Below are 26,848 nucleotides of genomic sequence, written 5' to 3'. Positions count from 1 at the left end.
GAGCATCAGTTGACGTTAAAAAGAAATATACCTAAGCTGCCAACGATCCATAAATCTGACATGACGAGCACGCAGCTGTCCCCAGACTGGGATTTAGTGCGTTACTGGTAAAGTGATGCGGAACTGCGTTTCTAGGTGCTAATTGTATGGATGCGACGACCTTTATCTGTCAAGTTCTTTAAGGTTCATGTACTTAACGACTTGGGGAGCACGTAGTTATCTTCAGATTTAGTTCCACGCAATTATTTATGGCTGACTTATGTCTTGCCGCGTTCTTTGCGCAAATCCGAATAATCCGAATATGAAGGCGTTGCAACCACACGGAGATGACTGATTAGTGATGACGCAAAACATGCAAAACGCCGATATTTCCGTCTTCTGAGCACTGCTTGTAGAAACCAATTGATACAAATACCAATTATATAAATGTATTTGGAAGGCATGTCTTGTGGTAAGCAAAAATATGGCACATACGGCTTTAGGGCCAGGAGCTTACCATATCAACTGGTTGAGTAGCATCAAATATGAAACCCCCGCGCCTGATATGCACTGGAATGCTATGCTTGGTCAACAAAAATGTGCTTACAGCACGCACTAATCTAGAATAGGATCAAGTCAGAACACTACCTTCCGTCCCAAAAGTAACCCTCAAAAGAACTAAACATTGCGCTGCCTAAAAACGCCCGTTGCAAACAAAGCATACTCAGTAACTAGCGAGCATGAGAAGTGCCGGCGGTGCACAGATACCGCTGGAGAGATTCAGTTCACGCTGCCTGCGCGGCGGCGTCGGTCCGCCGGAGCTAACCTGGCTCACAGCGGCCGGCGCTGGCTCCTCACCGACGCTGTCACCACCTACCCGGCGGCTGGGTGGTGATGGTGCCAGCGCGGAGGAGCCGCCGATCCCGACACAGACCACCAGCACGGCAACAATCTTTGAGCGGCGGCTGGCTGCGAGCGGTAACATGGCAGCCTCTACCAGGTATTACAAAACACGCGGGCGAACTCATCCGGCACGGACTGGCACGGCCTCGCTGCGGGGCGCCGGTCAACCCCACAGCGTGGCGCGGTCGGGGCGCCGGGCCGCGCGCCGCCGAGCCCGGACGTCCACCGGCGGCCGCGCGCTCAGTGGTGGAAGAGCCGGGTGGACGTGTGGATCATGGTCATGCCGAGGGCGTCGGCGGCGGCCGTCACCGCCGCGTCGTTCAGCGAGCCGCCCGGCGCCATGATGTAGTCGGCGCCCGACTGAAACCGCAGGCGGACGCTGTGGGGCACGCTCTGCATGGCTCGCCAGCGCCTCACGGCGAACACGAAGGGCAAGCTCATCTCCGAACTAGTCGTGTCAGGTTTGGAAGCTTACTACGAATCCCGGTGCATGGGTTTGGTCCCCAGTAAGGCATCAAGCGCCGTGGCAAAATGCCTAGTTCACTGCCCTCTAGGAGATAGGAGGATCCACTCCAGGAGATACGCCCAAATGCCGGAGTCCAATACGTGGAGACCACTCCGTTGGTAACGGACACGGAGATGGGCCGTTCTAAGAGCTTCATAAAAGTCTGCACTCAAAAGTTCCATTAACCACACTTAAGGCTACATGTGGTGTAGCACAGATGTTACGAACGTCACAATGCAAACGTTACAATACAAACGTTACATTATTATTTCAGTCGACTCTCATCATTTCCGACCTAGTTACTGTTTACTGAACTCCGACTCCCATCACACAAGGTTTGAAAGGGCACAATTTCCCTGGATACAACGTGCTTTTCGTTGATTGATTTCATTGAGCCCGAATAAACCTCGGAGTCAAGCACAACCTTACTGTCAGGAACAGCCTGGTTAAAAGTACGTTACGTCTTGCGTCTTGACCGAAAACTCAAAACCTCCTGTGACCAAACTCTTCCGGGGCACCGATCAGCACAGCTCACCAAACATCTGACACGGCCCGCGGCCGGCGTCCGCACAACAGACCCACTTAAGCCACGGAAGACAGGCCACAGGCCACCACAGCCCACCGCCCTCCACTGCATCCAGCAGCGGTCGCCGCGGCCGCTTCCGGCCCGCGCCACGCTCACCTGGCGCGCGCGGTGCACGTTATCGGCGAACGGGAAGAACGCGTCCGAGCTGACAGCGACGCCGCGCAGTCCGCCGACCCAGTCCCGTCGCTGCTCCGCCGTCAGCTCCTCCGGCTCCGCCTCCAGCAGGCGCAGCAGCTCGGCGCGGCTCATCTCCTGGCCGACCGCGGCGCCGACCACGCAGTCGATGACGTTGGCGCGCTCGGCGCGCTTGACGGTCTCGCGGAAGCGCAGGCCGAGCACGGCCGGGTGCCGGCGCAGCCACCAGCCGTCGGCCTTGTCGCCGGCCAGGCGCGTGCAATGGATGCGCGACTGCTGGCCCGCGCCGATGCCGATTACCTGGCCATCGCGCGCGAAGCACACGCTGTTCGACTGCGTGTACTTGAGCGCCACCGTCGCCACGATCAGGTCGCGCGCGGCCGACTCCGGCAGCTGGGGAGGACGGGGTGGGGAGGGTCAGAGCCCAGAGGATCGGCGACTGACGACACCCGCGTCGTCGCGGACGGCACAGGCCGCGCACGCCGCGGTCGACGGAGCGTGGTGACGACCGTACATCTCTGTATTGGGTTGGTCGCGGCTGTTGTTATTCTGAGAGCATGCGTCGCAGAACCCAAGCCCCTTACGCACGTCTATCACACTATCGCTGACAGCCTGACTGGAAACGAGGTCGACAAGCGGCTGACACGATACGCCGGCCGTGGCAGTACCGCGGAGCAGGCACACACCCGCGGCACGTTCCCGTCTCGCCCGTCTCGCCGCACCTCCTTATTGGCGGAGACGATGTTCTTGAGCATGTCCGGCCCAATGACGGCGTCATTGCGAGACTGCACCAGCCGCAGGCCGAACACGGTGCGGGTCTCCAGCGCCGACGGCCTGTAGTCGGGGTCCATCTGCGGACGTCACGCCAGGTCAGGCCAGGTCAGGCCCAGGTCACGCCAGGTCGGCACACCGCCGGCCGACGCACGGTGCCAGTCTGCAGCGCCGGTGCACCGGCCTGTGGCGAGGGCTCCCTCAAGCGGGTCCGGCCGGGCCGACGCGCCGCCGGCTGGCACGCGGACGTCGTGCTCTGCTGCTGCGGACGGCATACAGCACTGACATTTCGGGTGAGATGCGTGAACGGGACACGGGGAGGGGAGGGGGGGGGGGGGGGGGCAAAAGAATGAGAACAAGATGCTGGTGACGGTGCAATTAAATCGACGTGACGCTCATATCAGCGAGTGTTCAAATCTTTCATAAATCAAACGTTCGATCGTTGTCCAAAGCCATCGCCCCAGTCTGAGACACATATGCTGGACTCGGAATCCAGCAGCGCTGAGCACCAGCATCATAATGTGTACTACATTTGGACCGCACATACCGGACAGCCAGTGCAACGGTCGGAAAGCGCGGCAGCTGAACTATGAGATCTTGAAACCCTGGCACTGAGTTTGTCAGACTCAGGGTTGTCGGATCCGAGGGATGACTATCGTGTATCGTGCGGCATAAAAATCCCCCCCCCCCCCCCCCTACAATGTCTGGCAGATAAATCTGGATACACGATCATACCTTGCACTGGGGCCGCAGGGCCTGACTGTCGGCAGTGCCACACCCAGGGGAGGGATGTGGCGGGCTTCAGGGCCCTTCTTTTAAATGGGGGGCCCTCGCGGCACGGCAGAGCGTAGAGACACCACATGAGAGGCTCATGCCGATTACCAGCCCGTGATGCACAGCAATACGGTGTGCCTATCGGAACATTAGTCTCAATCTCAGGTGACATTGACTACCTGCGGTTGCATACCACCCCCGGGATTGAAGGGTGCACTTTTGAGAGCCTCTGCAACGCCAAGGCTGCATAACACCCCAGGGATGCAATTTTCCACTTTTCTTGGAGTTTTCTTTTTCACTTTTCATAGAACGCGAGAAACCGTTATGAACTTCAAAGGACCCTCACACAAGGTCATTTACTGACATCCAGACAGGCGCTGCTCCTAAAGGCCATCGCTGGTGAGGTAAATCAGCAAAACAGCGTGACTGCATGAGTCCCACTGACGCCGCAGGGGGCACCTGTTCGAGAGAGCGAGGCTCCAGGGCCAGCCAATCAACGCGGCGGTCCGCCACACCTGGTCAAAGGCACGGCTGAGGCCACCGCCGAGGCCGCCTCTGAGACCGCCTCTGAGGCCACCGCCGAGGCCGCCTCTGAGACCGCCTCTGAGGCCACCGCCGAGGCCACCTCTGAGGCCGCCTCTGATGCCGCCTCTAAGACCGCCTCTGAGGCCACCGCCGAGGCCACCTCTGAAGCAGCCGCTGAGTCTGTCTCTGAGACCACCTCTAAGGCCGCCTCTGAAACCGCCTCTAAAGCCGTCTTTAAAGTTGCCGCTAACGCCGCCTCTGAGGTCGCCTCCGAGACCACCTCTGAGGCCGCCGCTGAGACCGCCTTTGAGGCCGCCGCTGATGCCGTCTCTGAGACCGCCTCTGAGGCCGCCTCTGAGGCTGCCGCTGAGACCGCTACGGATCGCGTGCTGGAGCGTGAAACCCTCTGAACATTTGCCTAGCCTCCTCTTTAGCTAAATCTTGGTTGCAACGTTCGTAGGTCGTGGCTTCGATGTGCATAATTGAGGGCGTTTCGCAGAACTCGGAGCAGGGAGCAGGCGGTCGGGAGAGACCCCCTTTTAGCACAGGCAGAATGGTGTTGCATGGAAATAACGCTCTAGGAGTGGTACTCCGCTGTGCGGTACATCAAAATGTCTTCGTCTTTTATTTACCCAGAGGCCAGACACGCGTGGAAACGTTCCGGAAAAAGCTGATATCAACGGCTATCGGTGACGTCACTGTATCGACAACGCCGTCCCTGGAAATCTCACATTGGACATTCCTCTGTTCATAACTGTGACCTAATTTTACATCATATCGACATCCACCCGCCGAACTGGGCCGCAGGATAATTAACGTGAGAGTATAAATACAAGCGTGATGACCCCCAATCCACACGACGGGCTGTTCTTCGACCACCAGGTCCTGCAATATCACACACCGACAAACCAGACGCCGCACGGCCCGTCAAAACTTGGGTCATCGAACATTGTCCATACAGGACTTCCCCGACGCGCCGTGCCGACGGGCGGCATCGAGGCCGCGGCCGATAATCACCCGGCCGCGGAGACGTCCAGCGTTGCCTAGCAACGGCGGAGATGCGGCGTAGCTCTGGCGCGCGCCACACCGCTCTGGCGTGCGACAGGTGTGTGAGAGGCCGGCTGGACTCAGCCGTGACTGTCGTGACACGCGAGCGGACGGCGGCACGCAGCGGCCGAACGTGACGACGCGCTGGCCGCGCGCGGTGCGGGAGGCGCGACCATGCTGTGACGAGTGCGGGTGCCGGCTCCGGCACGCGGCGCCGCACTGGGCCGGCACGTGACGGTGGAGCGCCTGTGCAGCCTTCAGGAGGCGCTCGTCGACAGGAGGCGGACGGCGTGTCACTAGCAAGGGAAGACGTGGAGGCGTGGCGCGGAGACCCAGTGACGTTCGGCGCCCAGCCCCCCGCCCGTGCAGGTGCCAGTCTCGCTCAGTGATGGTGCGTGCCGTGGGCAACGATGGCCAGGTCGTGTTGCAGCACTAGCAGCGTCATCAAGACAGTTATCCCACGTCGTGGCCACAGCGAAGAGCGCGCGCACACACGCTGGACATCCGCCGGCTCGACCAGTCCGAGTGCAAACCAGCCGCGCACGTGCGATCAGGCGCTCCCCAGACAAGCGTCGGCGGCACCCTGGCCGGCAGCGCGGCGCTCGCCGAGCCGGCGGCGGCCGGCCGGCTGCCGGCGGCGCTGCTGGCCGTTCTGCTGCCGGCGCTGGCCGCCTCGCTGGTGGGCAACGGTGCGCTGGCCGCGTCGGCGCTGCGCCATCGGGGGCGAGACGCGACCGAGCTGGGGGTACACATCAATCACGCGGTGGCCGACCTGGTCGGCTCGCTGCTGGCCGGCGCGCCGCTGCTGCTGGCCGGCCGGCTGCCGGCCGCCTGTTTCCGCGCGCTCTGCCTACTGCACGCCGGCCCGTCGCTGGCCAGCGTCGTGCTAGTGTCGCTACTGCGCTGGCGGCGCCACTGCCGGCCGGCGGCAGCGACAGCGCAGGCGCGCGCAGTCGCGGCCGCAGCGCTGCTGCTGGTCTGGGTGGCGGCCGGCGGTGGCGTGCTGCTGCTCACGCTGCCGGCCGGCCGGCCGCGGCGGCGACCATTGCCCGATCTGGCGCCGCTGCTGCTGGCCTGCTACGCGGCTGGGCTGGCGGCGGTTGTCGGCAGCGCCGCGCTCGTCTGGCGCCAGCTGAGCGGCGCCGCTCGCCGCCAGAGGGGCGCGCCGTCGGCCACACATCGCCGTGCAGGCGTTCCACACGCCGCCGCCCAGTCCGGCCGCGACGGATAGCGCCGGCCAGACCCGGACCGCGTCCGAAGTCGCTCAGCCAGCCGTTCTGCGCGACCAGCGGCCAGCGACGAGTTCACTGTCCGTCGCTGGCGCTGTCCAAGAAGGCAACTGCCGGCAGAAATCGGGAGAGGAGGGGCCGCTCGTGCCGCGGCGCCGAGAGGGACCACCCACGACGACGCTGGTCGTTTCCAACGGCGTGAGTGATGAGCGCGACTCGGGATCCGAAGCCGAGTCGACCTCGGGCGTCGGAGTCGCCGTGCCCCCCCTCCAGAAGACGCCGGGCGACCATCGCGGCGACGCACGCCCTGCGCGAGCCGCGAGCGGAACGGGACGCTGAGCGGCGGCTGTTCCCCGACGGCCGACGTCGCGACGACCTGGCGCCGACCGTCTGTGCACTCGCCCCGCCCGCAGGCTGGCGACGGGTCAGGCGCCGCCGCCGACGGCCGGCCGCGCCCCGCGACGGGCGCGGCGGTCTCCGGCGAGTGCGACACCGGCTGTGATCGCGGCCGCCGGCGCGGACCGGCGGCCGGCGACAACGGCGTCAGTGAACCAGACAAGACGGCGTCCGGTGAGGGCTGCGCGGACCGGCGGCCGCAGCCGGACGGCGGCCTGTCACTGCGCATCGTGCGGCGACGGCGGCGGGAGCGAGTCCGCGCCGACCGGCGGCGGCTGTCGGGACGGAACAGTCGGTGTTGACGGCGAGGAGAGGCCCGTACCTGGGCGCGCGGCGGGCCGGAGCAAGCTGGAGCGCAACGGGACGGGCGCCGCCGCCCCGCCCAGCGCCTCCCCACCGCCGCCGCGCGCTGCCGTCCGTCCCCGGGCGGCCTCCAGCGGGTCGGCTGGCGCGTCGGGCGGCGAGCTCAGACCGCAGAGGCGAGCCGGCCGCCAGCGCCGCTCCAGCCCGCTGCTGCTGGACCCGGCGGCGCTGCAGCCGGACGGCTACCTGGGCGACGCGTCAGCACCGCCGTCGGTCGGCTCCACGCCGCGGCGACCAAGGCAGCTGCGCTCCGCGCCCGCGCGCGCAGCCAGCGCACCACCCGCGTCGTGCCAGCCTCGGCCGGAGCCATGCCGGGCGGCGCCGGCGCCGCGGCGGCACGCGGCGCCGACCGGGCGCGTGGCGCGGCGGCGCGCGGCGGCCGCCGCCCGCCGCCGCCGGCCCGCTGGCGGCCGCCACGCGGCCGCGCGGTGGGCCGCGCCGGCCCTGACGCTGTGCCTGCTGTACGGCCTGGTGTACGGTCCGCTGGCGGCGCTGCTGCTGGCCGTCGGCCGGCTGCCCGAGTACGACGAGCCGCTCAGCCTGGCGTACGCCGTGGCCGTGCTGGTGACGTGCGCCTTCAGCCCGCAGCTGCACGCCTGCCGCGCCGCCTTGCTGCGCAACAACGTCAAGCGCACCATGCTGTGCCGCTGAGCGCGGCTGGGCGGACGTAGCGGGGGAGACACGCCCAGCCAGACGGGCGCCATCCCGCAGCGACTGGAGTTAAGGCCTGGGGTCACCAGACCAGCAGTGTTGACTTCGCGACAGGTATCGCAAGGCCAGTCGAGAAGTGAAGCTGGCAACGAAGAAGACGCGAGATTTCGTGCATCCGCATACGAATGAGGTGGAAGAGATCCCCGTTCCAGACCCGTCCACCTAGATTTAATATTACGATACCCTGGCAAAGGTGTGAGCAACATAAGCGCAGGACCGTTCCGCAATAAATTCACATTCGTTCTCAACGCAAGCCGCCGTACTCTCTAGCGGACAACCGTCACACAATTCTGCGGTTGGGTAAAGGGCGCCAGCCCCAGACCTGTGCGTGTGTCAGCTTCAGGCCACGTTTGACAGGCTCCGGTGCAGTGGCGTTAAGGTGCATGACGTGTCGCCTGCGTAGGAACGCATGCGACACATCAGGTGACGTGAAAGGACAGAAGCAAATGAACGGGACGAACACGTATCTATGGGCTGTCCGGAATGCACGCAATGGCAAGACGTTTTCAGCCGTGCATGTCCGTGGCGTGGATCTCCACCGACAGAGCCAGCGGCGTCAGATGTTTAGATCCATGACACAAAATCAGCCCTGCGCAGTGTCCTGCGGCCCCCTCCGTTGCCACGGCGCTTCTCCCTCGGAAGCAGCCTTCCCTGCAGCCGAGCGGCGCGTGGCTAGACGCCTGCATGGCGCAGGACAACCTGCCGCCTCGTCCCCCGGCATCGGGGCAACGGCGCTGGGAGAACTGGCTACGCAGCGTGCCATGTGTGGTAAGATATGGGATGTGTTGGGTTGCTGTGCGCCGCCCCCCTGCTCCGTGCAAGCATACCACATGGCGGCAGGGAGAGTCAGCCAACTAGGTTTTGCAGCTTGATACATTTATAAATGAAAGTGGTTCATTGCAGCTGCGAAGAACACGACACCTCCATTTGACAGTACTCATAGCCTTATTCCCCGTCGAATAACCAAGAGATTGGAGAGGTATTTAATTTTTCGGTTCCGTGCCTCCGGCAAAACGGTTATGAGCAGCTCCAGGCATGAGCAGTAGCAGGCATGTGGCCGAAATATGAATACACCTCTATCTCTCTGTCTTTTCCTCCTGGTTATTCGAAAAGGAATAAGGCAATTATTATTGTCTCAGATTTCGAATTGTGTTGTACACGATGGGTGGCTTTTTGCTCGTCATGCATACTGAGCACGGGCAGTTGTGAGCACCCGAACCCCACCACCAAATAGTGCGTTTGAACATGGGCATGATTACAAAGGGATTATATTGGAGCCCTATCAGGCCCCGACAAGGCACAGGCTCAGAAGCCGACGCCTTGCCCAGCGTCAGCAGCTTGTGCTGTTGAGCGAGGAGGCGGGTCAGCTCGCGGTGCTGGCACCTCACCTGCAGCACGCAGTACTTGCCGCCCTTCTTCTTCTTGAGGACCTCGAGCGCCTCGTCCGTGTAACCGGGTGCGATCACGCCGTCCGAGACCTGCCTCGGTGGTGCGGACGGGTCACGTGACGGGTCAGATGGGTCACGCATGCTGACCCCAGCTGAGACAGACCACGGCCATCTGGCTGCCGCAGAAAAGCAGCAAACCAACAGATGCCGATGTCCCGAAGTCAGTGCACCACCAACAGGGCAACATTGCTACCATAAGCGTGGTGATTCAGCGTGGTAATTACTCGGGTCTCGGGCACCGCGACTGTACCACACCTCCATGACCACGCACCTCCCTGCTGATGACCCGCGCCGTCGGCAGGTCACACATCTCCGAGAGCGCGATGAAGTCGCCGAACGAGGACATGCGGTCGGCGCCGCGCGCCCGGGCGTACGCGGCTGCCAGCGGCGTCAGTGTCTCGGCCAGGTCCGACACCATGTTCACCTGGGCCTGCAACGGGGCGCGGTGATCGGATTCACACGACGGAACGGACGGCAGCTGCCAGCATCGGAGGGCCGAGAGTGCACTGCCCGCATCGGTGGGTCGAGAGTGCACAGCTCGCCCACCCCGCCATGGACGGGTAAATCAGGAGGCAGCTCCAACAAATTAGTACAAGACGACGAAATGAAACGAAAATAAACATATTACAAAGAATCTTATTTTGGAACTGGCGGAAACTTGCTTAATAACTCTCATCAATAAAACAGTTCTCCGATAGCCTCTATTAACACCCGCTTCACGGCAGCTGGCTCTAGCAGGCAAATGGCCAACACTAGCAGCCAGACAATCCCTTTGGCAGCCGTGTAGTTTCCTATCAAGCCATGAAGCTTCAACCTGCCCCTAGCTTTGAGAAGAACGTGAGTGAAAAAGAAATCGGCCTTTACAACCTCAGCGAGCACCAGCCGGCACTGGACCTCGACCTAGGAGAGCGGCAGACCGACAGCGGCTTCAGCCGGCACTGACCTCGACCTCGGAGAGCGGCAGGCCGACAGCGGCGCCGGCTGGACTGACATGCTTGAAGGAGGCGGCCGCCGGGAGCGCCAGCGCAGTCGTCAGCTCGCGCACCAGTTGGAACCCGTTCAGTGCGTCCAGCAGATTGATGAAGCCAGGCGAGCCGTTTAGCACTGCGGCAGACGCAGGCAGAGCACGGGCTCAGCGAGGGTGACCACGAACACCTGACGGAGCACTGATGTACTGGCAGGGTGCAGGCATACAGCCGTACATGGGCTCAGCGAGGGTGACCACGAACACCTGACAGAGCACTTATGTGCCGGCAGGGTACAGGCGCACAGCCGCACGTGGCCGACACCCGACCGACACAGGCCAGGCGCTCGTGTACCGCCTGCCAAGCCGGGCCAGTCCAGGTTAAAACCCAACTTTTGCTCACCCTACGTGGTTTTCATACGTCCACAGACTGAAGGTGATAGTCAGGGTGAGGCAGCAATGGTGTACAAGGGCAACATGACGTCTGGGGTTATGCCACGATATTCCATGACAATTGCACTTAAACCATTCGTATTTACGACAACAGGGGTGCAAAAGCGAAAGGTTTACAATGGTTTTGCTGGTTCCATCCTAAGTTATTGAAACATCAGTGCCATAAAACGTTCCGATTTCAATTTCATTTCAAGACTTGAACTAACTGCGACCTTGACTTCGAGTGATCTTATCTAAAGCAATAAGCACTGTTAAATTTCACGTCCTACGTCCTTCCACCTCCAGAAACAATGGACAAGGAGATCTAGTGCGCGCATAGCTCAGAATGCGTCACGAAACGCCGATTTTCCACGTCTTTGGCGCGAAGAGCTTTGAAAACAAGGTCTTCCGTGACAGTACCAATGCTCTCCACCAATCCAAGCCGCAATGCAATTACACTTTCAACCATCTACCACAAACATTCAGCTTACGACCAGTCCCGCTCGGAGGTTGGTCCGAGTCGCGTCTCAAAATCCGCTACGCTCGCAGACGGGTCCGAAAGATGGGACTCTAATCCGCTCCCCGGAGGGGTCCGGGTGGCAGGTGACTGGTCCCTTCCGCCCGGCGCCGTGTCCACGTGACAGACCGCTGACCCCCACCGCCTGTGGACGGATCCGAGCGGCCCCCCTCACCAGCAGGCTCCCCTGGCCCCCCGCGGGCCCGCAGCATCCGAGGTGAGGGTCCGCCGCCAGCGCGTCACTGCCAGCCCGGGCCCGACACGGCCAGCGCGTCACTGCCAGCCCGGGCCCGACACGGCCAGCGCGTCACTGCCAGTCCGGGCCCGACACGGCCAGCGCGTCACTGCCAGCCCGGACCCGACACGGCCAGCGCGTCACTGCCAGCCCGGACCGACACGGCCAGCGCGTCACTGCCAGCCCGGGCCCGACACGGCCAGCGCGTCACGCCAGCCCGGGCCCGACACGTGCCGGCGCGCCGCTCACCCGTCAGCGGCAGCGTGGCCGTCCGGTCTGAAGATGAAGGCCGGCTTCTGGTGCGGGTTCATGCCGTAGCGGAGGCGTGAGGGCGCGCTGCGGATCCGGCAGCTGCTGCACAGGTAGCTCGCGATGGTCTCGTCGTAGCCGGCCGTGTGCAGGAACGCCTTCAGCGCCAGGCGCTCTCTGTCGGACATAGCCACCGGTGACGAGCGACGCTGGGGCACGAGCTGGCCGCCTCTAGCGACGACCGCAGCGCCGCCACCGCGAGAGGACGCTCAGAGCTCCCAGCTCAGTGCGATGCACGGCCAATGAGATGGACGGCAGTGAGTGGCTTGTGCGATCACACATGCTGTTAAGTCAAGCAGATATGCACAGCTCGGCTCCAGTGCAATGCATGGCAAGGGCCGCTCCCGTTGAAAAAAAACCTTAAGTTACCTTCGGACTAGCAGAAAGAAGCAAAGTGAGTAAAACAGCTTCAAATATCTTGAAGTCCACCTGGTAACAGTTACGTTGATTCCGAGTGAGAGAAACGCGAGAGAAATTTTCGGCTGGGTGTGCGAACTGCACCCAATATCCTCAGTGTCTGAGAAGGCGACCGCAAAACAACTTCCATCAAGCCAACACTCGCCACGTGGTCCAGTCGCCCAAACTGCCGCCATAAGACGCCTTGCCAACCAGACTCGGACTCGGTTTCACCAGGTTCGCGGCACCAGTTCTCGAAACTAACACTTGGACACCGCTTGACTGAGACACATGTCACACTTCACTGAACGTACAGCACTCTGTTAGGATGCAAAAACAGATTGACGGGCACCAGCATCCCCTCCCCCCGAGTTAACAAACGTGCGGCTCACCCCGCCAACGTCCCCCGGTGGCGAATAGCCGGAGCTGCTCGATCGACTCTCCAAGTACAGGACTGGCACACAACTAGCAGGGAAACTCTGGGTCACACGCACACGCGCACACACCTACACCCGCACCTGAACCCGCCCTCCACTCAATCACGCTCTCATACACTCACTTACACGCACACACACACACAAACAACCCAGGCCTACTCACACTCCTCACTCTTATCCCTTCCTCCCTTGTGAAGCGGTTCCTACCAAGCTGCACGTTAAAGAACCCACTAAGCAAGGTTCAGGGTTGACAAGGTGGCACACTTATGTACCGTAACGTAACCCTCCTGATCGTGTCATTATTTCTATTGCTCGTGCGGAGAAAAAGGTGACGTAAAGACTCTACATCACGTATCTGTAAACGTTAATGACTAAAAACAGTCCTCCAGCCACCCGCAGTCAACCACGGGGCCACTCCAGTGCGCTCGGCGGAGACGCAGGCTCAAGCCAGCCGACCAAAGGTCGAGAACCGAGGCCCAGGTGCATCAGCGCACTTTTCGGCCTTGCAGTTCCGTTTGCCATCCGCCACCTCCCTGCTGGGCCGCTGGGCCGCTGTCGCCGTCGGGCGGCACATCCGCCCGCCTTACGCGTATGCATGACGTCACCAAATGATGACGTAATTTGGAGCATATCAATGATGTGAAATGTCGTTATGTAGAGAAGTTTCTTAGCCTTCCGAGCTCACTGAGAGCTACAATAAATCATTTTCCAGCGCGTCTGATGCTGGCCATCAAATGTGGAACATTCCTTTTAACACTTGAGCGTTATGTTGCAACACTTCCAACATAGCGTTAAATACTCATTTGCCGTAAACACAACAGTTTAAACCTTAACACCTATATTTTTACAGGCGACTCAACTGACCGGTGGTGCAGAACGCTTAAAAAAAGTAACACGATCGCACGCACGCACACTCCTGGGTTTCAGGGCCAAGTATGAAATCAAGTAGGGACGACAATACCGCGAATTTCTAAGGAACCAGCAGTTTCCATGAAATTGGTGAGTCCAGGCGACGCGAGCATGAACATTAATGATGCACTCCGCTGGGAGCGAGGGTGAATTCAGGGGGAAAGGGGGGGGGGGGGGCGACCAGGCTACGGCTTCACCTCAAAATCGCCAAAATCGGGCAAACAAAACGGATTTATGTACTCTGAAGACAATCGGTGTGTGCCATTGGGGCTTCACGACGCACTCGGCTGCTGAGGTCATATAGGTCGCCTGCCTCTCACTCTGACAGGACGGGCGGAACCGCGGGGTGAAGATAATCCAAACATTTTTTTCGACCGAAAGTTTGTGACGCACTTCTCCTTGAGGCAAATAGAAAGAAAACCAGTAAGCTTGTGAAAATCCAGACACCTTTCTGAGCAATTCTTTCTCCAAGCTGGCCTTATCCAACAAGGCGGCATTCTGGACCCGCCCGTGGCTGGAGCCATGACAACATCCGTGTGCGTCCCATCCGCGGCTGCGTCCTAACGACCGTAGCGTCCGGTGCAGGCCCGCGCCAGAACCCGCTCAGGACGTGCCCGGCGCGCCGCTCGCCAGTCCGCAGCAGAACACAACGTTAGCCGCTCCTTCACCAGACGAGGCTCGGCTGGGTAACGCGTGCTGACGCAAGGCGCTGTCGGATACTGGAGCGGTATTCAAACCGTGCCAGCATAAGCGCAGTTCCCATGCGTTTCATGACGGAGTGCCCCGCGTGAGCGCCCAGCGGCACCTGCCAGCGACGCTCATTCACCGAGAGCTCTCCGCCCAGCCGCTGTCACAGCGTTCCGCCCCGGCCGGCCGGCCGCTGCGCGCACAGACCTGGTCTGGAGCGAGGTGTCGGTCGCCTCCGACGCTCGCATCTCGGCCAGCACGGCGCCGTAGTCGGCCGGGTCGCAGACGACCGTGACCCGCGCGTGGTTCTTGGCGGCGGCGCGCAGCAGCGTCACGCCCCCTGCGCCGATGAGGAGAGGGGGGGGGGGGGGTGATACCGGCGGCGGTCGTGCGCGAGCGCTCGTGGCCCGGCTCGTGGCGGCGTGAGGGAGGGCCATACAAAGGCTGGGGACCGCGCTGAACAGTGCACCGGTGCATCCAGCGGCTGAACTGGATGCACCGACGCATCCAGTCCGGCATCAACAACAACGACCATCAGCCCGACAAACAGCGATCACAGGATGGACCAGGGACTCCCAAGAAATAGAAGAGGTAGCAATGAATTCTCACGAATGTCAGCACATATTGTCGTTATTGGCCTTTCAAAAGTATCCTGCTGGTTCCCAAACATGGGGGTTTAGTATGAGAAACATCATTCCACGGGGTTTATCATCAGTTTTGTACATGCTTAACTAACAACTTACAAAACTTCAACACAACTACACCTACACTTCCGTACCTCCCCCTCTCCAGTCTTGCTTTCACCATGTGTCACCACTGCATCGCTGCATGTCAAAACTGGGTGACGAACGCCGCGATACACCCCACTCACCGATATCGATCTGCTCGACCGCTTCCGGCAGCGTCACGTCCGGCTTGGCCACCGTCTGCGCGAACGGGTACAGGTTGCAAACGACGACGCCGATCATGCGGAAGCCCTGCGCCGCCATGTCGCTCTGGTCCGACTGCTCCAGTCGGCTCAGGATCCCTGCCGGGCGGACCCGCTGCTTCACAGTGCTCGCACCCCGCGGCGCCGCGCGAGAACGGGCGGAGCGGCCACCGCCACCCACTGACTACCCCGGTGAATACGGTGCCAATCATTTGTGCTGGCGTGCAAAATACATGGACCGCTGGGTGGGGGATGCAGAAATTAGCGGCATGCAGCGGACTTTGAATCCCGAGGATCGGATTCCGCTCCTGCACATTGCGTCCATGCTTAACTGGCCCCACGCTGGCGTAGTAAATCTCGAGCCGGCCCCACCCTGGCGTGGTAAATCTCGAGCTGTCATCCGCTGACGGATTTCCGAGAGTAGTGCAGCCAGGCCCCAGTGACGTACCGGCGTGGATGGCCGGGTGCAGCGTCTTCACCCGGCCGCCGAGCATCTCCGGCGCACCCGTCACCGTCGACACGTCCTCCACGGGAATGCCGGCAGCTCGGATGGCGGCGGCGGTGCCGCCCGAGGCGACCAGTGGCAGGCCGGCCTCGGCCAGACCACGGGCAAAGTCCACCAGACCATGCTTGTCAGACACACTGAGCAGGGCTGAAAACACCATAGGTACATGAATTTTGATTATTTTAACAGAGTTGAAACAGATTTAGTGAAATACTTTGAAAACTTGCTGTGTAATCTAAATTAATCATTTCATCATGTTCACTACATACCTATTACCTTAAATTCATGGAAATCCCCAGATTGATGTTGTTGAATAATGCTGAGCAGGCTGCATGCATAGAATCCAAGAAAATTAGGAGCTTAAGAAACCAGCTACCTCAGACCCTATAACACGAGTAACCCCCATCCATTTATCTCTAACACAGAACCTACCCATTGGTTTAGCCATCATGCTTTGGGATGATTGTTGGTTTGGTGGTCACTTCAAACCTGGAAGAAAAGCCCACAGATGAATTCTGATGGCAGATGCACATCTGGCATGTGAAGCAGCAGACAACCACCACAACAAAGACAAATGAAGGGCTATGTTTTGCAAACTACCTTTCCCGTTCCTGCAAAGATGACTGACAAATATTAGTGAATCCTGAACATTCCTTGAATGAATCTCCTTCACTGCCACTGCCACCGTCACATCACTGATCATAAGATCAGTTGGTGATGAATATCATGAGACCACTGACCAGTTAGTGATGATCATCATGAGATCATGATCAGTGATTTCATTGCCATGATGCTGACATATGTATGCTGATACCAGGCATGTAGTACATATCAGATTCTCATCAAACAGACTCCACCCACAGAACTTGCCCCTCATCGACGATATCTTTGATTATCCGAACCATGTAGGCATGCGCCCACATGCCCCAAAGTTACAGGCCCACCAATCCGTTGTTACGTTTCTGACCGACATCATCCAATGTCAAATCAAAATTCGCGGGACAGGACTCGCTCCAAGCCAGCCATAAGCCTCTTACCTGTGCTCACGTCAGCTACGAGCGGCGTCTCAGACTGGCCCGGGGATCAGTACTATCCGTGCGGACCGCAGACTGTGAGCAGGGCTGAGCGATGCACCCAGAGCACGTGCGCACCACGAGATCAGCCCGCGCGTGCAATGACGGCGCTTTGTCAGACGACCTTCGCGCGACCTTCTCAACAAACCAGATCGCGCGCTTGCACCATCATCCCTTCTCATATTGCCTAGCAACGCCGGTTACGCGCCACGCCCCCTCAGCGAAACAAACTCGAGGCAGGCGTGCAGCGTTGTAGCGGTCCAGCCGGCGTTCAGACAATTTGTCTCGGAACCCTCCCACTTCCCAGAACTTCTCCCAAATTTCTGTGTGCAAGCACTCGGCCAGATAAGCGCCTTGGCGTGGGTGCAACTTAGTACATCTTGTCCTGGGAGCCATACTTTGTGAAGACACTGCGCATGATAGCACGTGACGCAGCCGAAGCACGCGCACGCTGCGAGAGTTGGAGGGGCCACGGCTCCCAAACACGGCCGTCGTCCCGCGTCCCCACCATTGGGTAAAAGCATCCGGCATGTCACCCCCGAAATTAAAAGCAACTCCATGCTGAATGCACTGGACAGGAAATAGAAGACATGCAGGGACCTCTCCTTTGCAAACATGGGTTTACTCACCCCCCCGCCCCCAATCTTCACAAAGCTCCGCCATGTGCGCTAACCGCAGGGATGCAAATGTCGTAACCTAACATCGCAAGTTTCCAGTCATATTCTAAAGCGCTTGTGTGGAATTGTCCTGTCGCCAACCTAACGCATGCAAAAATCCCACAGGAGAGAGATAGAGACGTGGTCCCGAGAGCGGATGTTATACGAGTAAGCCCCCACTTATCGCAAGGGTTGACCAGGGATTTCCGAACCCGGCACCTAAATGCACCCAGTGCGGACATCCACCACACCCCACAAAGTATAAGATGAAGCGGCCGGACCAGCGAGGTTGTCTCATTAAGCGGGGGGCCGGCGGCAGGCGCGGGCCGGATCGCCCGAATGACGATTCGGGGCCAAACTGTTCCCAGGGCAACTCTGCCCGATCTAAGAACTGGCACCGGGCGGCGGCCAGGCTCTGGAATAATGATGCGGCCTTTCTCCCAACCACTAGCCACTGGCCGTACGCAAAGACAGCCAGGCCACCAGCTCAGCACCCTGACACGGTGCTGGGTGACACCTTTCTGCACCATAGGCGTCCGTCTTCTGCACCCCCAGACCGACACGCGGCACTAGCAGCTCAGGTCTTGAGACCCAACCATGTTGCATCCACGAACTCAAACCATGCCAGAGCTCCGGGTATTCCGTTACTGGCACACATTTCACCAGAACTGCACGCCCTGATTACAGGTCGCAACATACCGGCATGCACAAAACGTATATTTTTCCTGCATCCTGTACCCTGACGTGAGACACAAACGTGTGCGGAGGCACAAGCCTGGTAAAAATGTAGCGAAATCGGGCGGCTCCGCGAGTGTCTGGCGCCGGCCGCTCGCCGGCGCGTGCCGGGGGACGGCAGCCGGTTGTGGCCAGCGCTCAGGTACAGTGTCTCGATTTGTGGGCGTCCCGGCGCGGGGACAGCGGATGCGGTTCGGGTCGGAGGGGGCGGCCGGCGCGCGGCCAAACACCACCCCGGAATGCACGGCGATTGTCCTTTGTACAGCGGTGGCGCAGCACCCGGGAGCCACGAGCTCACACTAAACAGGAACAGATCGGGGCGCGGGGCGCAGGCCGCGCAGCGGCGACACCTGGCGCCGCCTATACACTATGTACACGGCCTCGCCGGCACGGGCGCGGCTGCCGGCGCGGCTGACGACGGACTGCCGTCGGCAGGACGGCCTCAGGGAGCCGCGCCCTCCTCGGCGCTCACCACCTGGCTGCACAGGTCCCTGCCGGGACGAGAGGCGCGGCGTGAGGCGGGCCAGCGGGGGCGACAGGCGCGGCGTCAGAAGGGCCAGCAGCAGGCGACAGCGGCATACCACCGCCCGGGTACATCGCCGGCCTTGGCGCACATGTGACCACGCAAACCTGAACTCTCTCGCCGCAACCTAACCACTGGCTGCACTTGCTTGCGCGCAGCGTTATCCTTACACCAAATTATAAATGGAGGACCCTATCCGTTCACTACTTAGACAACACGTCTGAAAATAGGGAGGATGGTCCACTGATCCCGAGCAGCCCGCACCCGAAGCACTTAGACCTCGCAGTTGAACAACAGACATACCCTCCACCACACACCATCTCATCCTGGTCTCGCCCGCGCCGTGCCTACTTGTGCATGTAGAAGAAGATGTATCCGTTGCGCTGGTGTCCGTCGCCCAGCACGTCCGCCTCGTCGACGCAGCTGACGCGCCGGTCGTCGTAGTGGTACCAGCGGTCGCGGCCGACGCTGTACACGTCCGACACGTAGTGGCCCGAGTGGGTGGCGCCGCCGTAGTGGCTGACGACGCCCACCAGCCGGTACGTGTTGTCGCCGCCCAGGTCCACCGAGCACAGCGACTGGTCGTCCTCCACGCAGAACTCGGAGAGCCGCGCCTGCCGGTCGCCCAGCCGGGGGTAAGGGCATGCTCAAGGCTCACTGAGCCGCAGCACGCCGGCCATGAGACGGGCCCGGCAGCGAAGCGGCGCCACCGAGTCAAGACATGTCATGTGCGGGGAGTTCCCGCGTGGACAGCTTTGTGACGTACGCAGGAAAACTAATCGCGGTTAGCGCATATCACTAGAGCACACAGGACAGTTGAAAACATTGTCTGTCGCGGACTGAGTGCACTGCCGACCGTGATAAAGGTGTCTCATCGAATAATCGGCACACAAAACCGCAACAGAAGTGATTCGATTTCCTATGGACAGTAACCAACATCTGCAAAAGGCATGACCACATGACAATTCGTGTTCCAACACGGAATGTGAATGCGGCGGTCACATTAATATCTAAAAATACGTCAGCAAAACGCACGATCAATACAAAATTCAGGCAGCAAAAATACAACAGAACATTCAAACGCATCTGATCCATGACACCCATGTAAAAGAAAATGGCAACGACGATATCGCAAGCACGTTGAATGAGTAAGCATCTAGTCATGCGTCTAAACAACCATGCACTAGACGCCAACCCACTTAACGGGAGAGCGAAGTCCACAACTTGTGTGTTGGGATACCGGGGTGGGGTCAGTCAGTGGAAACGATTGATTTAAGTGGAACAATCAGCAACACAACACGTCATGCTCGCTTGCTGATATGAAAGAAAATCTCCTATCGGGCAGGCCAAGGCGATCCCCGGCAGCGGGCAGTCTCGCCGCTCGGCGGGCGCACCACAGCGGCGCACGCGGGCGCCGACCCACCTGCTCGGCAGCCGACTCGGCCGGCTCACCCTCCTCCAGCGAGCGCATGATGGCCTCCTGCAGCTCGCGGTCCTCGTCCTCGCGCGTGCGCGCCGTCTTGCCGTCCGGCTCGGCGTCCAGCACCACCAACTCGGCGGCCGGCGGCGGCGCCGGGAGCGGCAGCGGCGCGGGCGCGGGCCCCGTCGCGGGCGCGGGTGCGGGCGCCGGCGCCTCCGCCTCCGCGCCCGTCGGCGGCGAGGCTGGCCGCGGCGGCGGCGGCGGGGCGGCGAGCGGGGCCGGCGCGGCCGCCACCGCCGGCGCCGGGGCGGCCGGCGCAGCCGGGGGCGGCGACGGCGCGGCCGGCCGCTCGGGACGGGCCGACTCCTCCCCGTCGTCGGAGAGCGCCGAGAGCGCCAGCCTGCCGGGCGGGCGCCACCGGCGTGTCACGGGCGGCGACGGGCGCACAGACTCATGGCCGGCCTGTCCCGTTACAACTCTCACAATACATCCGTGCTGCTGCTGAAAATAGCAGGGCCGACGTTTCAGGACGAAAATGGTTAAGTGGATGGAGTGTACTCCCAAAGCAAATACCTAAACCAATCGTCAACGAGTTTTCTACAGCTAATTGCTACGTTACGCATCAATGCATGTTACTGCCAACTGGCTACCGCCGCCACCACTCCGCACAAAACGGGCCATAACCTATCTTTGCTGATGCAAACTTATTTGGCAGCGTGACCAACTCCAAAGTTTCTCAGGAGTTTGTCGAGGCAAATCATTCAGCCTTTATCCAAAACTACACTAAATCTGCATGATCGTTACAGAGTAAAAGTTAACGTAAATGTCAGCATACTAGGATACAATTGATGCCTCATTACAATCCATGATCCTGGGATTTAGGAACCCTGAACACTTACATATTATGCTGGCCTTACAAGTATATCTCATACACCCCAGAAAACTGGTTATCATCAGTCCTGCCACTCAAAATACCTGACCATGGTCAGACAATGAGATTTGTGACCCAAGTGTCTGGTATTCACTGTCCGAGCACTTAACATTTTCTCGTCCGGTCTGTACTCACTTTGTACACTTCCATTCTGGGGGCCGCGTGGCGTCATCAGCCACATACTCGTTCAGTGAGAGGAACTTGGGAATCTCCACATTGGCCCGAATCTTCTTAGACTCATCGGCCAGGAACACATAACGGTTCAGTTGCAGTATCAGCGTCCTGTCAGGCACACAACACAGCTGTCAAGGAAAGTGAAGGTCATGTATGATCCCATTCACTGCCACCTTTTCACACCAAGTCAACATCAGCATGCAGGTATGTGACCATAGTGAAAAACTTCACCAAAAAAACTAGGAATAACACAGTGCTATTTCGCCGTCACTGCAACCGACCCAGCTCATGGCTACAATCTGACTCCCTGGCACGCCGTCACTCCCACCTGGGCAGCTTGCTGATCTTGGTGGTGACGCGGCACTCGTTGTGCTTGCAGTGTTCGCAGTGCAGCTCGCGCTCGTCCGAGCGCATGCTGAGCCGCAGCGCGTCCTGCAGCGTCGGCGCCTGGCTGCCCTGGCGGCGCGGCACGCTCACGAACCAGCTGATGTTGTCCTGCCGTTTCAGCACCGTCTTGTGGCAGCTGCGGACGCCCGGCGCGACGGCGCTCGGTCACGGATCGGCACACGATGCCGGCGGGAAGGCGCAGCCGGACAGACGGCGGCCAGCCGGAGGAGGCGGAGCGGACCGCGTGGCCACGCTGGGCACGCCCAGCCAGACACCAGCGAGGGGCTCGCATCAAGCTGAACAATGCTCAGCTGAATTGAAAGGGACTTGTCCCACCAAAATACTAACCCTAACTGATGTGAGCCCTGTCCTGGTGGTTATTCCCACGACACTGTCCAGCCCGCGCCTGCGGCGGTCACGTAACAGGACAGCACACCACCCGAGCCGCGCCCTCGCCGTCTGCCATTACACAGCACCTGGCCAGCAGCACTCACTTGGTGCACATGTAGCTTTCGATGGTCTGGTACTCGAAGTTATCGCGGACCGGGTTGGCGGCCGGCCGGCGCGCGTCGATCTCGTCCTTGATCGTGTCCAGCAGCCGCAGCAGGAACTCGTTGGCGTCCTGCATCTCGTTGCCGCGGAACGCCGGGTCTATGCTGGCGAACACCTCGCGCAGGTCGCTGGCGATGGAGGGACGACGGTCAGTGCCAGGCTCAAGTACAACAGCAGCACCTGTCCAGCACACCTAATATGGCAAACAGATGTAATCATGTAGACAAGTGACTAGTCATGCCAACCATACAAAATGAGAATCCCATAAGTTATCACTGGAGCGAACACAGTGTTACCAAACATCACCTTATGTACCAGTTGCTTCACACATGTTGCCTTAAAATAAAGAAAGCATGGTGGGAGGGGGGGGGGGGGACAATGACAGTAGAGAAGGCAGACACATGATGGCATGATGTACTATTGCCCCACTAGCACCAAATAGAAAATTTTGCAGTGCTGCACTGCACCACATGAACCAATTCTGCACCAGCAGGCAACTTACTTGAGGTGGCTGGAGACTGACTTGCCCAGTGCCTTCTGTCGGAGCACCATGAGCTTTGCCACCGCACACAGCGTGCGGCACGAGCCGCCGTCGGGGCCAGAGATCAGCGCCATCATCTCGCTCAGGAACGGACGCAGGCCCAGCAGTGACTGCAGCGTGGCGTTCTGGTAGCACGAGTTCCCGTAGTTTGGCAGCCTGGGACACCAGAACAAACATTTTGTACTTTTTCTTTTTATTCGATTTATTCGAACAGCTTTGGGCTGCATTCAAAATGATGGCAGCCATTTTGAGTTTCATGCAGTTTTCTCGGTTCCTAATAGCAATGTTGTGCATTACAAGTGTCAGATTTCCACAGCTGGAGCATTCACAGCATTGATGACAAAAGAGATTAAGGTAATTGACCCAGATATTTTGCAACCTATCAACACATGCATTTCACAACCAGATGGTCATGAAATGTAAACACATTTCACAACTGATAAGGGCCACAACATTTAACAAACAAAACTTTCAAGTTTATGTAACACATCAGCATAAATCGACAGCACCTTTTTTTTTCTCTCTGCATGACGAGCCATCTTCTGCACTCACCCTATGTACAGTGGATCCTTGAAGTGCCTGTCCGTGTCAGGCCGGATGGAGGGCGGCATCTGGAGGTCGCGCGAGACCTGCGCCTTGCCGCCGTACAGCTGCAGCGCCTTGCCAGCCTCGCCGCCGTTGCGCGGCGACGGCGGCGGCCGCATCTGTTGGTTGGCGGCGAAGCGGCCGGACGAGCCGGACGCCTCGCCGTAGAAGCGGCGCGGCCCGGTAGTCGCCAGCTCGGCATTCTCCTTGCCGGCGCGCTCGCCGGGCCGCGCCGTCCGCTCGGCCGGCCGCTCCACGCGCGCCCGCTTGGCGTCCGGGCCGTGCGGCGAGCCGTCGCCGCGCCGCGGAGACGCGCTGCGGCGGCGGGCTGGCTCGGCCGGCCGGTGGGGTGACTCGTTCTCGCGCGCCCCCCGCGGCGACGGCCGGCGGCTGGGCGGCGAGTGCCACCTGGGTGGGGAGACAGGGCAAAGGTCAGGCCTAGCTGCAGGCCATTCAGGTCTAGACCCACCTCCCCCCCCCCCCCTGAATTCGGATTTGTTCCTGACCATTTGCTGGCAGAAAAACAGACACTACATACAAAAGAACCTTGGCTGTACATCTACAGTAACAAAAAGACAGCTAGCCAGCACATGGGACTCTTAACATAGATCTGTGTGACACACAGCTATAACATGATGTAGCTTAGCTTTGTCAAAAGCTCAATAAAATGAGTCATGATCAGACAATTATCCCCATGACTACTGCTGAATGCATAGCCACATCTTATAACATCAAAGTAGAAGCCAGTGTCCCAACCGTAAGAAGATTACATGCAATTCAATTTGATCAAACAGCAGGGTTTAACAAACCTTTCACCATTGTTGTTTTGGCATCCTTTGTTGGTATTGTGGTAGTTCACAACTGGCTTCCTCCAGCCTTGCCAACCTCTATTGCCATTGTGTTGGTAATCATTCCTGTATGTGTTGTTCTGTCTTCCTCCATATCCTGCCCTGCACACAAGGATACAAATTGGCAGGTCAGATCCAGAGCTCAACCAGTATCAAACATACTGTAAAATATGAAATCAGTCATAACCTTACTGCAGTGCATGATTAAGCCATCTTGTGATATACAGCATAATAGGCTTTCAAATATCTCCTTCATCCTCTGATCCACAAATGACAAGCTTGGGCAGACAACACACAGGTTATAAGCCTCTCCCATGTAGAAGCCCACACCCAAACTACCATATTTCATCAGTTAAAAAAAACTTACCATCCTCCATTACTCTTGTGGTAGCCACGGGCATTCGGACCCCGGTACTGGAACTTCGGCCTTTCGTTAAATGATGTTTTTGGAGAATTCCAGGATGACCAACCCCTCTTATTGTGTGGTCTTTCAACTCTTCTTGGCGACTGGAAATCGCTCCTCCAAAACGGACCTCCACCAGCCCGAGGGGTGAACTGCATGCCTGAAAATGGCAAAACCATGCATCAGCTTAGCTCATCAAAATCAGTTATGCTCTTGCATGGTCCAAACAATTGTATATATATATATATATATATATATATATATATATATATACATATGTATGTATATAATATCCAGTGAGAATGTTCCCACATAAGGAGCAGGATGGTGCAATGATCACAAAATAGCACCAGTAATTTTTTTGGTTAAACCAAGATCATAGGTCTGAGCATTAATTATGCTCAGATAGAAAAGTCATCAAGACCTGCACCTCATACAACTTGCAACACACAATCACATTCCAAATTAGTGTGGACATTCTTAAAAATGTGCCATCAAAAATGTGCTGCCCTAACAATTTTAACATCAACTACTGTGCATCAATATTGATCCCAATTGTCAGCTTTCTACTGGGCACTTATTACAAAGCCTAGCTTATGAATTGATTTAACAACTGTACAAGGGATAGTAATGATTTGAAGGTCACTCATACCTCAGTCCAACAAAACACCCTCAAATGCATCATGAACCATGACATGAACAAGCCTGTAAGATCATAAATTTCTATCCAATATTGACCCTTCATGATGACAAACATGCTGAAACTGAAAAATCCAAAAACAGTCAGCGAGAGACCATGGGCTTCAATCTCAACATGCTATTCCATGCCAGCAGCTCTTCACATTGCAACGAAACATCATAATGCCATCCTAAGTTGTGAGAGCCAAAACAGGCAACATACAGGTAACGCCATGAGTAGTATTTTGTGTGCTACGTATAATGTCACACCACAAGCAACATAGCTGACCACGTTTTCCCGCCCAAATCGACCAAGTGACCACCCGGCTTTTTTCGTATGGCGGAAATGGGGATAATACGGTACTATAGCACACAACATGAATGAAAAACTTACTAAAACATAACACTCTAACTATCAGACGCATGAATCACATGTGTACACTTACCGTCTTCAAATGATCACATTTACGATACCGGCGAACGGGAGCTACGCCACGGCGGGAAAACATCGGCCATTTTGCAATGTAGTGCTCGGCAACAACCGTGCCCAGTCACTACAAAGTTCCCCAGCGAAAATAAATTTAAGATTATTTTTGTGGCACAAATTGCTTAAAATGATAAATATAAACCAAATACGATAATCATGAAACTAGTTACCATGCAAACCTTTCCTTCGAGCAGACCCCGTTCCTGCATTCCCTGCTCATCACTATTTTTCTACGCAGCCTTTGGGCACGGTGCTACTATATTGAGAGCCTCGCACACATCACGCACGAGCAAAATAGGTAGGACTTACAGTCGTATTCCAAGCAGTGAACTTCACCACGCACTTCAATCTGGAAACTTTAATGACATGGGCGGAGACTGTTAGCTGCTCACATACAAAATATTCAGGAATAGGACGTCTATGGCTTTCCTCAAAATTACTACGCATCGCACAACAGTGCGCTCGAAGGCCAAGCTGAACAGGTTGTCCAAAAATATTGCTACGCTCGTCACGGTACTTGCCAGCATTGCTGTTTCAATCGTACTTGGTGCATCATGATGTCGGTAGAATCGGGATCCCTTGCCAGCAGGGGCTTCAGAACACTTGTTTTTTTTTTGTTGTTTGAATTCATCGTGGTTGAGGTGCAGATGTAGTGCAGATATAAAGTCTGCTGCAAAGCTTTCCGCGAAACGTATGCTCTTGCTGCAGTAAAAGGTGATATAGTGGAGAATTTAAACATTCTACTGCATTAGTTAGAAAGTACACGACCCTAAACAGACGATGACTTGGGCTTTCGGGCCAGCCGACTGCCCTTACCCCATGACGCCCACGGAACTAATCTTCTCCGCGCTATCGTCGCAAGCGCCGCTCGAAGATCAGTCAACACGGACGGAAGAGCCGTTCGAAGTATTCTGACTAATGCCTTCATCTGGCGTGATACGACCTTACATTACCGGCGGTTTGGGCGACGCAGTTCCGCAAAATGGGTGCATGGGCGTGGGAGCGGGGGTCGGCGGTGAAAGTGGCAAAACCTCCCCAAATAAACCGGTGGGTTTCCTTCCGGATTTGGCCCACTTTCTTCCTAAAGTTGGGGGTTGGGACTCCCTGAAAGTCAAAAGAAAACAGCCCTCGGAGGCCATTCCCGATTAGCTCAGTTGGTAGAGC

General features: G+C 58.2%; 3 protein-coding genes and 1 long non-coding RNA gene across 4 annotated transcripts; all 4 read right to left on the bottom strand.

Moving 5' to 3' along the window:
* Nucleotides 1-415: 415 nt before the first annotated feature.
* LOC119098988 (bifunctional purine biosynthesis protein ATIC-like) lies at nucleotides 416-16,936 on the bottom strand. The gene is given in 13 exon segments (XM_037222035.1): nucleotides 416-1,242; nucleotides 2,070-2,501; nucleotides 2,831-2,959; nucleotides 9,313-9,402; nucleotides 9,644-9,802; nucleotides 10,316-10,476; nucleotides 11,770-11,797; nucleotides 11,799-11,946; nucleotides 14,466-14,598; nucleotides 15,130-15,285; nucleotides 15,635-15,838; nucleotides 16,124-16,180; nucleotides 16,729-16,936. Coding segments are annotated over 12 exon segments (1,779 nt in total). The 5' UTR covers nucleotides 16,143-16,180; nucleotides 16,729-16,936; the 3' UTR covers nucleotides 416-1,122.
* A 1,187-nt stretch (nucleotides 16,937-18,123) lies between these two features.
* On the bottom strand, nucleotides 18,124-20,248 carry LOC119098987 (ubiquitin carboxyl-terminal hydrolase 37). The gene is made up of 3 exons (XM_037222033.1): nucleotides 20,102-20,248; nucleotides 19,030-19,292; nucleotides 18,124-18,646 (listed from the first exon to the last, which is right to left on the bottom strand). Exons 1-3 carry the CDS (start codon nucleotides 20,147-20,149, stop codon nucleotides 18,598-18,600), a joined length of 360 nt encoding a protein of 119 aa, XP_037077928.1. The 5' UTR covers nucleotides 20,150-20,248; the 3' UTR covers nucleotides 18,124-18,597.
* Nucleotides 20,249-21,160: 912 nt separating this feature from the next.
* Nucleotides 21,161-23,387, bottom strand: LOC119098222 (ubiquitin carboxyl-terminal hydrolase 37). Its single transcript, XM_037221148.1, has 5 exons — nucleotides 23,236-23,387; nucleotides 22,645-22,839; nucleotides 22,085-22,270; nucleotides 21,532-21,726; nucleotides 21,161-21,311 (listed from the first exon to the last, which is right to left on the bottom strand). The coding sequence occupies exons 1-5, from the start codon at nucleotides 23,385-23,387 to the stop codon at nucleotides 21,161-21,163; spliced, it is 879 nt and encodes a 292-aa protein (XP_037077043.1).
* Nucleotides 23,388-23,631: 244 nt separating this feature from the next.
* On the bottom strand, nucleotides 23,632-25,711 carry LOC119099401 (uncharacterized). Its single transcript, XR_005094359.1, has 4 exons — nucleotides 25,644-25,711; nucleotides 24,484-24,679; nucleotides 24,078-24,218; nucleotides 23,632-23,676 (listed from the first exon to the last, which is right to left on the bottom strand). It is a non-coding gene; the product is annotated as an uncharacterized LOC119099401 (long non-coding RNA).
* Between the last annotated feature and the right edge of the window lie 1,137 nt (nucleotides 25,712-26,848).

Source organism: Pollicipes pollicipes, unplaced genomic scaffold, assembly GCF_011947565.3.
Source record: "Pollicipes pollicipes isolate AB1234 unplaced genomic scaffold, Ppol_2.1 Scaffold_4740;HRSCAF=5597_pilon_pilon_pilon, whole genome shotgun sequence".
Lineage (NCBI taxonomy): Eukaryota > Metazoa > Arthropoda > Thecostraca > Pollicipedomorpha > Pollicipedidae > Pollicipes > Pollicipes pollicipes.
The sequence above is the reverse complement of the archived record's forward strand: the minus strand, read 5'-3'. Positions and strand labels throughout refer to the sequence as shown.

Coding starts and splice junctions, on each gene's coding strand:
- LOC119098987 (XM_037222033.1), bottom strand. CDS start 20,149: ATGCGCTCGCTGGAGGAGGGTGAGCCGGCCGAGTCGGCTGCCGAGCAG. Junction 19,293..20,101: donor CCGAGTCGGCTGCCGAGCAG/GTGGGTCGGCGC, acceptor GGCGACCGGCAG/GCGCGGCTCTCCGAGTTCTG. Junction 18,647..19,029: donor ATCTTCTTCTACATGCACAA/GTAGGCACGGCG, acceptor TCGTCCCGGCAG/GGACCTGTGCAGCCAGGTGG.
- LOC119098222 (XM_037221148.1), bottom strand. CDS start 23,387: ATGCGGCCGCCGCCGTCGCCGCGCAACGGCGGCGAGGCTGGCAAGGCG. Junction 22,271..22,644: donor TCAGTCTCCAGCCACCTCAA/GTAAGTTGCCTG, acceptor CTCCATCGCCAG/CGACCTGCGCGAGGTGTTCG. Junction 21,727..22,084: donor GAAAGCTACATGTGCACCAA/GTGAGTGCTGCT, acceptor GGGCGTCCGCAG/CTGCCACAAGACGGTGCTGA.